Source organism: Electrona antarctica, assembly GCF_951216825.1.
Source record: "Electrona antarctica genome assembly, chromosome: 4".
NCBI lineage: Eukaryota > Metazoa > Chordata > Actinopteri > Myctophiformes > Myctophidae > Electrona > Electrona antarctica.
Genome location: NC_136809.1, coordinates 51705025 through 51719084, shown reverse-complemented (window position 1 = coordinate 51719084; position 14060 = coordinate 51705025). Strand labels below are relative to the sequence as shown.

Here is a 14060-nt window from a genome sequence, read left to right as displayed (position 1 = left end):
TGGTCCTATAATAACCTCTATTGATGCCCCTGTCCACAACCCTCGTCTACTCTCCTGTCTTCCTCCACAGTTTCTTGTGGAAGTGTCTACTCTGATCTTCTTCGTGTTGACGGGCTACAAGTTCCGCCCTGCGTCCAACAACCCCTACCTCCAGCTTCCCCTGGACGAGGAGGACGTAGAGATGGATGAAGTGTAAGCGTAGATCCCGTGCGTATGTGTGGTGCTTAGAGTATATATGAATAGAGACGGCACCCGGATGAAACCCTGAGGCGAAATGGACATAGTGGCCGAATTTGATATTGCAGCGTGGGCCCAAACACATGAACGCGCTGGTCCGTTGACTATCATTGTGCACGTTCACGATGACACGTGAACGCTGAATGCCTGCAATGATAGTCAGCGGCAGCGCGTTCATGTGTTTGGGCCCAATCCATCCCAGAATGCACTCTGTTCCTACCCAGAATGCACAGTGAAACTTAATGCAAGTGGATGGGAGGAGAACTCGGGTGCCGTCTCTATTCATATATACTCTATGGTGTGGTGTTGCCAAAATCTTTCACTTTGGAAAGAAAAGTCATAAAAACGGCCACTATACTTTGTCTCTTGTTCTCCAGGGTGACTGAGTCGGGTGCATTGGAGGGCATAACTAAAGTAAAGAAGACATCTAATGGACGTGAGCGCCAGAGAGAGTCCACGTTGTGAGCGAGTTGTACCTCCTGTACCTTTTTTGTGTTTGTCGGGAGGGGACCAGCTGGTATAACGAGGGTGTAGGATGGACCACGGCTCTTCTCCTCCCTACTAACGGCTTCTCTTTGAAACTCTGTGCGGTGGCCGCTCTGTCAGTGCCCACCGTCTGGCTATGCAAAACGAAACAAAAAAAATGACTTTGTTTGGACTTGGTTCTTCCATTTCCTGGAACATTTTTCCTTCCAGAGACTCAGAATGGTTTATTCCAGGAAGAGAGGGAGGGGGGCTCCTGCTATACACAATGGATGGAACAGTCTGGGGACACAATGGAAGGGAGACTTGATGTTCTTTATATTTATCATTTTGTTTGCCTCTCTTCATAGGATCTTCTTTCCACTCTTCCCTCGCTCTCTCTCCTTAACCCCCCACGCCCTCCCTGTTTCTTTTTTTTTTCTCTGCCTCCAAAGATAACAGTGATTTTAGTGAAGATTTAGCTTTGGGTGTGTTTATATTGGCTATTTAAATGGTACTTGTGTGAAGCTGCTTAAAGCTGTACCTTTTCTGTGCACGGTGGAGTGTTATGTGCCGTTCGTATGAGAGAGGCGGGGAGAACGTTTGAGTCGACCAGCTATTTTCCCTGTGAGCGGTCAAACAGCCCATACTCAGGTAGCAGGCAAACTACGTTTCATGTGGTAATCAAACTAATCATGCATAATTGCCCCCACCTTGCGTTTCGGTGCTGCAGATTCCCCCCCCCCCCCCCCCCCCCCCATAATAATGCCCCACGCCGGTCAATCTCGATCATACAACAACCATCACCGCATATATATCGTTGCTTACTTTCTGTTATGTATTTGGACTTATAAATATATTTGAGGTTTTATATTTCAGTATATTCACTTCATATTGAAATATGTTTCTTGTATTTCAGAATTATAACTATTTTTATTGTGTGTTTGAGAGGCATTCCCCCCCCCCCCCAAGCCTGTCATGAGGACCACTGCTGTAATTTAGTGCTTTTTGAGGTCATTTTTTACATCTATGTAAAGACTTCAGTTCAGAAAATGTGTAATGATGGAAGTCCAGCACAGGGATAACATGTTGGATCTTTGAATGAATCCAACAGGCTACCATGGAGCGACCGGATCAACGGGGCATCCCGTCCCTCACTTCCTGGTCTTCTAGCTGATAGCTTGTTTCGTCACAATCGGCTCCCGTTTGGCTGAACACGGTTGAATGAATGATATATATATATATATACACTAGTGTTTTCATTTGGTAGTTTTTTTGTTTGTTTTTGTTTTAACCTGGTGTTAACTGTTGATGTTAACACCTATTCCAATAATTTATTGATTATCGATAACGGATGGACAGAAATGCGTGCAATGAGGCAAATTTGTAAATATAAAACGGAGACACTAAAGACGGTTATGTATTGGGGGGGACGGGGGGGGGCCTCCATTAACTACTCTTGGATAAACGTTGCATAGAGGCTTCATAGATGAGCTTCATTTATGCTCTGTCATGTGACAAAGTATAAGTGTGGCTACACAGTGCCTCAGACATTATCGACAGGTTTGCTTTGAGATCCTTTTTTTTTTGTTTTTACCACCCCCCCCCCCCCCCACCCCCTTTTTGCCTTTTCTCTCAAAAATACAGACGAGACGGTTACGAAGGAAATCTTTCTCGTGTTCCTCTGGGTTTTTGAGACGGACTGAAGAGTAGGTTGGAGGAATCATCAAGAAAAAAAAAGAGACAGTCCTCTCTGCAGCGGACACCCCCCACAGGTCTGTGTGGGGCCGATGAACATACACAGTAAAATCCTGACAGTTCAGTTCAACTCTCGAGAGGGTACAAACGTGGACGCCAAAATGTGGACACTTAACATTTGTACACTCATTCACATAATGGGTAAATGTACACTTGAGAGGTTTACTGTACAAGACTATAGGGGTACAGGCTTTAGTTCTGACATACTATTGGTCCGACTGTCATTAGACCGACACCCTACACCCAAAACCCTAACCTAACCCCCAACGAATGTTGGACCAACGCATAGTTGGGAGCGACGGGTGATTTCTAAGGCCTCACTCAGACCTTTACTGCATTGCTGTATGCTTGTTGGATGAATGTTGTGTGGTGTCATGGCCGCCCCAATGCATTTCCAATGGGAGTCACATGGTTTGACACAACATTTGTGTTGTATGAGGGGGAGGGGCGCAGTCGAAACACCGCCGAAAGCCATACAACAGCTTGTAGTCCAAAAATGTGGACTACAAACCATGTGACTTCCATTGGAAATGCATTGGGGCGGCCATGACACTACACAACATTCATCCAACAAGCATACAGCAATGCAGTAAAGGTCTGAGTGAGGCCTAAGCCTGGTGGAACCAGTCAGGTTTAGGTGATTCGCAGCATGTCGAACCTTTTGGTGTGGTGTGGGATCTGCGTGTGCATCCGGAATGGATTCTAGTACGGCAGCTCAGAGGGGGTGGGGCTCGGGGCCCTGAGCAAGGTATGCTCATGTGCTTTTTGCTTTGTTACATTCAGAGCCTGGGGGTGTGTTTGATGTCTGTGTGAACTGTTCAAATAAAAGCTGATGTTTAAAGGAGCTCTGAAATGAAACTCGTTTGCTTGGATATGTCTTAAGCCATTTTGACCTGAGATCAGATTCTAAAAATGTCTTCTACATCCCTGACGGTTTTCTGAAAAAGCTATGTTTCTATGTCAGTCGTTCTTCGTTTTTTTTCAAAAATAGCAGACCTACAAGCTCGTAGCGCGCCACTCGGTGGCGCGCTATGAGCTTGTAGATCTGCTATTTTTGAATAGCTAAAGCATAACATAATGCTAACACCAAAAGGGGTTCCCGCCCAAAATGGGTTAAGCCCAAACCACACCAAAGGGTCGCCCATGCGTGCAACTCCTTGGGTACAAACGGTGGCGAGGAGTTGCATGGTCACCCTTTTGTGTGGTTTTTAGGGCCATTGAATTCAACCAGTTGAATCACGTGGGTCAACGTGCAACGGGACATATCACACCGCGGCGCTGGGACAACCACGCTAAAACCGCCTCGACCCATTTGGTGTGGTTAGGGCTTACAGTTCCTGGGGAGTTATTATTCGGGATGTCCCGATACACTTTTTTTCGCTTCCGATCCGATCCCGATACCTCAATTTGTTAGCCAATACCGATAACAGTGTCGTGATCTCATGTTGTGTTTATAGCTATATATCTCGTGTTGTGTTTATAGCAGACTCCGCACTCAAATGTGCACTTGCAGTTTGGGCAACTCCAAAGCAAACTCCACATGCCCCAACATTTTATTTACCTGCCATAGTGTCGACCCCCTTACCCCTGTGTCGGATCTGTGGTTAGACTGGAATATTTACCGATACCGATATGACCCGATATGACAAATAAGGGCCGATCCGATACAGTATCGGGACATCTCTAGTTATTATCTGGCATTCTCTTGGAGGTTTTCTACAAGTGCATTTGTATTGTTACAGAAACTACGGTATAGCTTCTCAGCCATCCGATCCAGGCCACACTTCGTTCCCTTCACGGCTCACGGTGTGACCGTCGGTGCTGACTCAGGGTACATCTGTCCAATATGGCTGAAGAACAGTGCTTCTCCATTTACCATTATTATTATTACCACTTCAACAAAATGACAGGCTCCATGCTTCATCATGGCTCATTACACTTTCAGGAATACCTATTTCACATTATGTGAATCTACTGATTAAGCACATCATGATTAAGGCTGTCCGGTCCATTTCTGAGTTATGTTTTTGCAAATGGTTATGTTCCACTGGTTATGTTCCACAACATAGAGGGTATGTGCATGCATAAAGTTAATGGGAAATCGAGTGGCAAAATGAGTTTAATGTAGTTTAATGCAATCAGATAGGTCTTTTCTGCTTGGATGTATGGGCTGTCAAGGCCAGAAAAGTAGTTTTTTGCCACTCAGTCAGTAGGCATTCCCACATAACGTCCGGGTATGATGATGATGTCACGCGCATACCCTCTATAGGGGCTAGAATATGTCCAAGACTTATTGGTAAGGTAATTAATAGATCAAACAATGAATTGCCAAATCTTGGCCCAATCTTCCACAAGACTATCACCTCTTCAGACCCCCCCCCCCCCCCACCTTATCCCAACTTTAGACTGATGATATGGCCTTGACTTGGTCTATGATCCAAGATTAGGTTTACCTTGCTTTTACTTTAAATCGCTCTGTATTAAAGAGAGCGTATTCCAAATGCCTAGAATACTGTAGGCCTATGATCTTCACCACCACAGTTGGAGGGAGTGGAGTGGATGTGGATGCAGTGCTTTATTGTTGGTAGGCCTACGGTGGAGCTTCCCTTCCCCCTGGTGAAGTCTAGCAATGCTTTAGAACGGTCAAAAAAAAGCATTAGTCATTTTGGGGGTCGTCTTTCTGTGACAGACAAACAAAAAAAAGCGCTGATGTTTGGATTAAGGAATCCTTGGGCCTGGTGGTGGTATTTAGTGCTCTTCAAACTGCTGCGCTGGTGTTGTTGAACTGTCTAGAGTGAGAACAACCCCCCCCCCCCCCCCCTTGAATTATTTGATATACTAAGCCGATCTACAAGCACACAGGGCGTCGCGGACGCGACGCTCTGTGTGCTTGTAGATCGGCTGTTTTCAGGGTTAGGTGCGTGCGACACCGCTGTACGGCGGAGTATAAACGCAGCCAGCCAGCCCAGCACTGCTGCAGTCTGCAGTACAGCCGGTCAGACTCACAGAGGAGCACCTTAACACTGCAGTGAGTGCAGTCACTGTCTGTCTGCTCTATAGCCTACTGTCTGCTGGACCATAAACCTAACGGACGCACCGACTGACTGACTGACTGACTGCACGCCATGATGTGAGTATTGTTGTTTGTATATTTGATGACATTGATGAAGACTGACTGATCATCCATCACTGATTGATTGATTGATTGATTGATCGATGAATGCTGGTGGAAGTTTTTGTGCCGTGTGTGGGTTTGTTTGTTGATTTGCTTTTTAAAATACTGCACGCGTCTTTAATGTTTATTATAAAGGTGTGTGTGTGTGTGAGAGAGACATTATTGGTTGCATGTTTTGCTCACCGTTATGCGCCGCATGCTGATATACTGTGTCCCCTGATCTGCATGATGATTTCATTTTGATGATGACTTTTGCGTCGCCCTTGGCTTGACACGCAGGTATGCGCCTGTTATGCGGGAGATCTCATAGGCTATATACTCACCCTTTATAACGTGGTGTTTTTTTTTATTATAGCTATATAAATGTAAAATGTAATAGCCTATATTATATAGGCCTATACATTCATCCACAACAACAGTCAGAACAAGCTATAATTCGCTCCCAAGTTCATATTTGCATATGCATTGTCATCCTTACAACGAATCTTTTTCATTCACCGATCCATAGGCTATTTATATAGGCTAGTTTTTATAATGAGGATTTAGGTTAACTCAGGCTAAGTCATAATATGCTAGTCTACTGGTCTAACCCATTCTGGACGGGAACCCCTTTTGGTGTTTTTAACTAAGCATTATGTTATACTTTAGCTATTGAAAAATAGCAGATCTACAAGCTTGTAGCGTGGCGCGCTACGAGCTTGTAGGTCTGCTATTTTTGAAAAGTCGTGGAAAATGTGGCACAAATCCTGACAGATGTAAAGAATAAGAATAAAGAATGGGTGACGTCTTCACAACAATGACCTCAAAATGCCTTTGCTTTTGAAAAAGGTAGAGCATGCATGATGATGATGATGATGATGATGATGATGATGATGCAGCAAAATAAATCCTCCTCCCTCCTCTCTAAACGGATAATGTGTCCCACTTTGTCTCTGCAGTACTGGAAACATTACACGTCATGCGCCACAGATGCACGCCAAGCGTGCACTTTATTATTTGTCACTTAAAGGACCACTTCACCACTTTTCAACCCAGCTTCATCTAATAAGGTCCTCACTAATAATCATGATAAAATGGCACTTTTTTTCCCCCTACTCGGTCTGTGTCTCATATAGGAGGGCTGTGGGGCAGTTCAGAAACCCGTCCACCAGTGACATCATCGATGGGGAATACAAGCTAATATAGAAACTGCAGGCTTTCTAGTCCTACAAAGTTGCAATGCGGAAATGGAAGCCGCCGTTCTCACAATAATACAAATCTAAACATTTTTGTAAAAAACAAATCTGCCTAACGATGATGTCACTGGTGGACGGGTTTCTGAACTGCCCACAGCCCTCCTATGAGACACAGACTGAGTAGAAAAACATGGTGCCATTTTATCATGATTATTAGTGAGGTCCTATTATATGAAGATAGGTTGAAAAGTGGTGAAGTGGTCCTTTAACTTAATTGAAAGAATTGGGAAAATCGACGATTTGCATGTGTGTTTTGTTGCATTCCTGTCATTCCATATAAAAACAACTACATTAGATGTCAAGTTCTACCGAGGCTACATAATGCAGCTGAGATGAATATAAAAATGATCCCATTTTCAAGCTCCATCCAGCCATCCATCCATCTTTAACCGCTTATCCAGAGTCGGGTCGCGGGGGCAAGTCATATTTTTGAGTGGTGTAAACCACTCCTACAACTGGCTTTTGTGTGCATAAAAAAATGACCATGGTTGCTATGTTCAAAATAATTTCTGACGTAATTAAATCACACCCGGGTGAACTGGATGACCGTAGCAACCGTGGTCATTTTCTCTGCACAAAAAAAGCCAGTTGTGAAATCACATCCGTGATTTCATTACGTCAGACATTACGTCAGACCACAGCTGATCATGCTATATAAAACCTTACACCACTCAGTTCACACGGGTGTGATTTTTTGTACTTTACCCAGCCTAAACAATAGACCTCATCGGCCTACATTTTTTATTTTAATTTTGAGGGGCGCTAGCTTTTGTCCCCACACGTCTCAAGAATTGCCATTGACAATGAACGGAGAAATTAGGTAAAAATTCTGCTAAATATGACGTAAATTAAACATCAAAACATTAAACGACATTGACATTGAAGGGAAAATGTACGTCATATGTAAACGAGCAAATCGGCTAACCAATCACAGGCAACAGGCATTCTGATTGGCCATTATGAGATGATGCACGATGATGTACGATGATAAGAGCGCCCCTCACTTCACACGGGTGTGATTTTTATGTATTTATTTAACCTTTCTATCTGTGTGTTTCAGGGTGATCTTCTCAGCACTGGTGGCATTAGCTCTGGTGGTTTCCACTGAAGGGAACGTAGGGTGAGTTCATCTTTTCCTATACCGATAGAGCGACGTTTGCATTTCAGTTGAGAGGAAACGAGAGGGGTTCAACCCAGTGTTGTTTTCGTCGACTAAAACCAAGACGAAAAGTGTTCGTCGACTACCTTTTCTCACTGACGAAAAATGGAAACTAAGCTATGATGACTAAAACTAAGACTAAATATACTGACAATTTCGGCAACAAATAAAAACTGGACTAAAATGTTAGGAAGGGACTAGTGGACAAGAGATCCTGTATAAGTAATTTTACATTTGGTTGCATGCTGAAAATAGCAGATCTACAAGCTCACAACGTGTCGCGCTGCGACGCGTTGTGGGCTTGTAGATCGGCTATTTTCAGCAAGTGAAAAAAACAGTCATTACTACGGCATCAAGACACATTTTGTTCCACTAAATCAACTGTAGATTTAGTCGACTAAAATCGTATGATATTTAGTCGACTAAAACTAGACTAACACTAAAACATTCCAGGTGACTAAAATATGACTAAAACTAAATGAAAACTATTCAAGAGACTGTGACTAAAACTAAAATAAAAAATGTGCTGCTAAAAACAACACTGGGGTCAACCGCCATTTACACTTTCTCACATAGCCCAAGTTCCAACGGCAGTTTTTGCAGCGAGTCAAAGGAATGCGTGGAGTATGAACTGATCTGCAAAACGGAAGAATATGAGGTGAGTGACGTGACGCGTGCTTCGATTGTTTTCACATGCGTGTGTGTGTGTGTGTGTGTGTGTGTGTGTGTGCGTGCCTGCGTGCGTGCGTGCGTGTGCGTGCGTGTGTGTGTGTGGGGTAGAGTTTCCGGATGGTAACCGCAAGGTTGCCAGTTCAAACCCGGGCTCCCCCAGAGTTACTGTCGAAGTGTCCTTGAGCAAGACACTGAACCCCTAATTGCTCCTGATGTGCTGGTTGGTGCCTTGCATGGTTTCCTCCGCCATTGGTGTGTGTGTGTGTGTGAATGGGTGAATGCAATGCACAATCTACGTATGTAAAGCACCTTGGATAAAGGCGCTATATAAATGCACCATTTGTGTGTGCACGCCATGCTCGTGTCTTTCTCCTCAGGTACGACACTACAGTCCCACCCGCTGGGTGTCAACGGATGCTGAAGCCTACTTTATGGGAGTAGGTGCCGCCATGGCCTTCAGGAGACTGTTCCAGTACATCACTGGAGCCAATGATGCTGGTAGGGTGACCTGGTCTGTTACTTAGTTATTTAGTGGGCCTAATGATTAAATGACCACGTTGAAAATCAGTGAAACGGCCCAGGCGGTGGCGTAACCGTCTGGGCACCCGACTGGTAATCCAGTCGCAGTGTGCCGCGGGTTCGACTCCCGAGTCCGACACGGCCTTTACTGCATGTCTTCCCCCATCTCTCTCCCGTTTCCTGTCAGCCTACTGTCTGTCCCTTCAAAAACCAATAAAAGGCGTAAGCCGCAAAAAAATATCTTAAAAAAAAAAAGAAAATCAGTGAAACTGGGGGCTTATGAGGGTTAGGTTACAAATTGTTATTCCCATGGTTGAGTTTGTATCTTCTAGGTTTATCATCTGATCAGATGTCTGATGATTACGGTCAGTTGACCAAAATGTTGCAATTAAAGGTGTAGTGAAATGAAAATTATACAACAGGTCGTTTCGAGGAAGCAATCTGATTGGTTGAAACAGCCTTCTACCCGTGGATCAAACCAGCACCATTCACCACCTAATCAAAACAAATAATTCAGCTGCTCTGTTTTCCCAGAGCGCTAGCATTAAAAGGCTAGGCATTAAAAATATATATTTTTTCAGCGATTTTCTTAGTTTTAAGGGTATCTGTTGTATAATTGCAATATTACACTTGAGGGTGTGGTTTAACGTGATTATTGCCACTTCGTGATGCTTGCGGAACTCGACTTTGTCTCGTTCCTTACCGCATTACTGTCGTTTTATATGAAAAGTCCATAAAAAATAAAAATGTAATTACTTCCTTAAAATGGAAACGTGCTGTGTGTTGACGTGTAGAGTTACACATCAATAAAAGCCAATAATAATGAAGCTCACCCTTTTGATTCCCATTGCTAGACGTCCTCCAAACACAGCTGCTACTGAAATCCTCCGTTTTTAATCCAATTGAAGATGACATCCAGACAGTGTATTACTCGTTTTCAACGTAATCATCATGCTAAAATATGTATATAGGTTGGTACCGTACGTCTCTCTGTCACTTTGTAAACAAACCACTCTGCATACGCGTGGACCAACGGGCCCATAGCCTGGAGGGATCGGCACTCTGATTGGTTCAGAAACTTAGATCCTGCTGTCTGAGGCTGAAACTTCCAAATAAAATGCCCAAAAAAGCCATTTCACTACACCTTTTAAAACATTTCTGTATGAGTGAATAAAGTGTGCAGGACTACGTTTATCACCTGTTCAGCAAAGTACTGGAAATTTGTCTTGGTGTGACTTGGAACCAATTCTCTCTCTCTCTCTCTCTTCCTACAATACATGCATCATTGGCAGGTGTCCAGATGGAGATGACCGCTCCAGTGCTGGTGAAGATTCCCGAGGAGACCAAGCTGTGGGAACCAGCCGTCTACACGCTCAGCTTCCCACTGCCGTCAGCCTATCAACACCAACCTCCCTCACCCACCAATGACAAGGTCCGTAGTCGGATCGCGGGGGCAACAGCTCCACCAGAGAGCTCCAGACATTCCTCTCCAGAGCAACATTAGTTGTGTGTGTGTGTGTGTGTGTGTGTGTGTGTGTGTGTGTGTGTGTGTGTGTGTGTGTGTGTGTGTGTGTGTGTGTGTGTGTGTGTGTGTGTGTGTGTGTGTGTGTGTGTGTGTGTGTGTGTGTGTGTGTGTGTGTGTGTGTGTGTGTGTGTGTGTGTGTGTGTGTGTGTGTGTGTGTGTGTGTGAGAATTAGTTTTAGGCATGTAACGATATATCGTATATCGATATTGTATCCCGACGATATGTAGTAGAGATACAGTAGCAGAGGCCTGCAGAGGGGAGCTGTATGTGTCTGTGACACAGGTGATGGTCGTTATATTGATGCTCATTAATACATCAAGGAAGGCAATTATGTTTCTGCACTGTCAAATAGGTCTACATCTATCCTAAGATGCCATCAAAGAAAAGAAGAAATGTTAACTCGAGCTAGGTTTAAACGTGAAAGCATGTTTACAGTTGTTGCACAGGAATTAAGTAATTTTACATGAAAAGTAATGCTACTTTTGCAATGTAGTTAAATCAAAATTGTGAAAAAAGCTTGGGGGGTAAGATAAATCGGTCATTTGTCTGGAAAATAATTGTGAAAAATCGAATCGTGAACCTCATATCGTGAGATGTATCGTGAGTTGAGTGTATCGTTACATGCTTAATTAGTTTACAATCTAATCTCCTACCATCTCTCATCAAGGAGATTCCGAATACTGTGAAAATCATAAAGGCTCTGATTCTGTCTCTTTCTCTCAATGAACAGTGTTAGAGCAATATGTTGAATTGACTTCCAAATGTTGTGGGATTGTCAAAATAATCCTTTTGTTATTTTTCAAATCCCCACCCATCTGTTACTTTAGTTCAACCAAAACATAGTTATTACCCCCGCATACAATGTACGCATGTATTTGTTAGTACGTTTTAGGTCAAAAGCCAAAGATCAAACATCAAGCTGGTCACAATCGAGAGACACAGAGCATTTGTTTAATTTGCAAATGTCACTTTTTCACCCATGTCCGAATCCTACATGCCGATTTAACAAATTGTTATTCTGGTATTTCTGCATTTAAGATTAGACTTGAGTAAGAGTAGCCTATAACATTTAGAGTAATTGTATTTAGGCGTCTACAGTTAAATGTAAGTATACTTAGGCATTGATTATACTTTATAATTTCTCAAAATGGTATGATCTTTAGCCCATTTTGGGCGGGAACCCCTTTTGGTGTTAGCATTATGTTATGCTTTAGCTATTGAAAAATAGCAGATCTACGAGCTTGTAGATCTGCTATAGAAACATAGCTTTTTCAGAAAACTGTCAGGATGTAGAAGACATTTTTAGAATCTGATCTCAGGTCAAAATGGGTTAGAGTCGTTTTTGCCTGTGTGTCTGTGTGTGTGAGTGTAAACGCTGCCCTCCTCGTCTCTCCCCACAGCTCTACTTCACAGAGATGCCCGGCATGGACGTTTACGTGAGGAGCTACGGAGGCTGGATGCTGTCCATCACCTCCAGGCTACACACACACCTGCTGACCAAGGAGCTGAGCCGAGTGCAGGCTTCCTACAACCACACCTTCCACTATGGCGTTGGCTACGACAGGTATATATACTGTACACGAATAATGTCCACTGCACATACGCTACAAAATACATCATTTATTAATTGGACAGAAACACACAAGCGTGACCTCACTAAGTTGCGTGTGTGTGCGTTTGTGTAGTCCCCTGAAGCTGGTGAACAGGCACAACGAGGTGTGGTACGTTGCAGAGGGGCAGCCCGTGTGCACGGACCCTCAGGAGCCCACCCCCGCTCACACCACCACGCCCACACCCACGCTGGCAGATTCTTCTCCTACGGACGCGCCGCCCGACTCGCCACCCCACACCCTGTCCGACTCTCCACCCCACACCCTGTCCGACTCGCCACCCCACACCCTGTCCGACTCTCCACCCCACGCCCTGTCCGACTCTCCACCCCACGCCCTGCCCGATTCTCCACCCCAAGCCCTTTCCGACGTCGCGCCCTTGACCTCAGCCATGCCCTCCAACCTGTCTTCGGTGGCACCGCCGTCCAACCTTTCTTCTTCTTCAGTCGCGCCTTCCAACGTGTCCTCCTCAGCCATGCCGTCATCCAACAACCTGTCCTCGGTCGTCATGCCCGCCAACCTCTCGCTCATGCCCTCCTCCTCCTCCAACCTATCTTCCGTCACGCCATCCGACGACCTGCCCTCCCCGGTCACGCCGCTCGACGACGACGACGACCTGTCCTCCTCGGCCACGCCATCCAACGTCTCCTCAGACACGCACACGCCCATCTCTTCCTCTTCCGTGCAGTCTCCCTCGAGTGCACCCTCCTCCTCCTCTCTCTCACCGTCCCACGACGCCCCAGCACCCAGCAGCAGCAGCAGCAGCACCCCGTCCCACTTGCCAGAGGAAGCCTCCTCCTCGTTCAGTGACCCCCCGACGTTCGCCCATCAGGTGGTCTCGGCGGGGGACCCCACCACGTCCAATTACACCAGCAGCAGCGATGATGTCTCCTCCTCCTCCTCCCCCTCCCCCGCGAGTCCCTCTCTGGAGCCCCACGCTGCTGATGCTGAGCTCTGGAACAACACGGTCCACGCCGGCTCTCCGGAAACACAAGCTGACAGTCAGTAGAACGTAAACCCGTCACCTTTGTTTTAGCCATTTAGTTATCAGGTGAGGTCAGTCTATAGATAGAAAGTATCGTTGATGAGCGAGAGAGAGAGAGAGAGAGATCTGCAGTGGCGTGCACAGATAGACACTAGGTGGTGCTAGAGCACATGCCCTTTTGCCCTCTGGACAGCAATGTCCAGAGGGCAAACTGTACCGTTTTTTGGTACAGTTTGTTCATTTTATTTTTGTTTTGTACTAGTATGTGTCACATGGTGACATCGATCAATTCTGGATTAAAAGCTTCTATAATTTATTATTTATGCCCCCAAATTAGATATAAATCTCATACACTATTAAGGCAGAATGGCGGTTCCACGCGCTGTACAAGCCACGGACTGGTGCCCCTTTTTTTTCCCACTTGAGCACCTATAGCTGCCCCTCAGAATGTCTGTGCGTGCACGCCACTGGAGATCTGTGACAGAATGGATAAACGAAGGAGCATGTGTGTGTGTTTGTTTGTTTGTTTGTTTGTTAAAGAGTGAGGAAGGTGAACGTGGCTTGAACTCCCTATTATTGTCTGTATGGATGGATGGATGTCCTGGTATCCCAGTTTGGCAATTGTCTCTCTGTATTCATGTGTATTACGACACCTCCCCCCCCCTAGTGGCACTTTGTTATGCAACTATACATGCTATTATGTCTGCTAATCTATCTACCAAA

At 45.1% G+C, this 14060-nt stretch overlaps 2 protein-coding genes across 3 annotated transcripts in view; both read left to right on the top strand.

The window, feature by feature from the left end:
* Nucleotides 1-3301, top strand: part of gpr108 (G protein-coupled receptor 108) — a 19733-nt gene extending 16432 nt beyond the window's left edge. The window contains exons 17-18 of one of the 2 annotated variants that reach the window (XM_079499698.1): nucleotides 71-207; nucleotides 615-3301. In XM_079499698.1, the coding sequence (XP_079355824.1) occupies nucleotides 71-196 (126 nt within the window). In that variant the 3' untranslated portion in view covers nucleotides 197-207; nucleotides 615-3301. The remainder of the gene's footprint in view (nucleotides 1-70; nucleotides 208-614) is intronic. The other variant, XM_079499697.1, reaches the window with a different exon arrangement.
* On the top strand, nucleotides 3107-14060 carry LOC306921361 (uncharacterized protein; the record flags this gene model as incomplete). The annotated part of the gene is made up of 9 exons (XM_079498472.1): nucleotides 3107-3121; nucleotides 3164-3205; nucleotides 4200-4288; nucleotides 7928-7987; nucleotides 8603-8684; nucleotides 9076-9196; nucleotides 10510-10649; nucleotides 12143-12306; nucleotides 12428-14060. 9 exons carry the CDS (start codon nucleotides 3107-3109, stop codon nucleotides 13359-13361), a joined length of 1647 nt encoding a protein of 548 aa, XP_079354598.1. The 3' UTR covers nucleotides 13362-14060.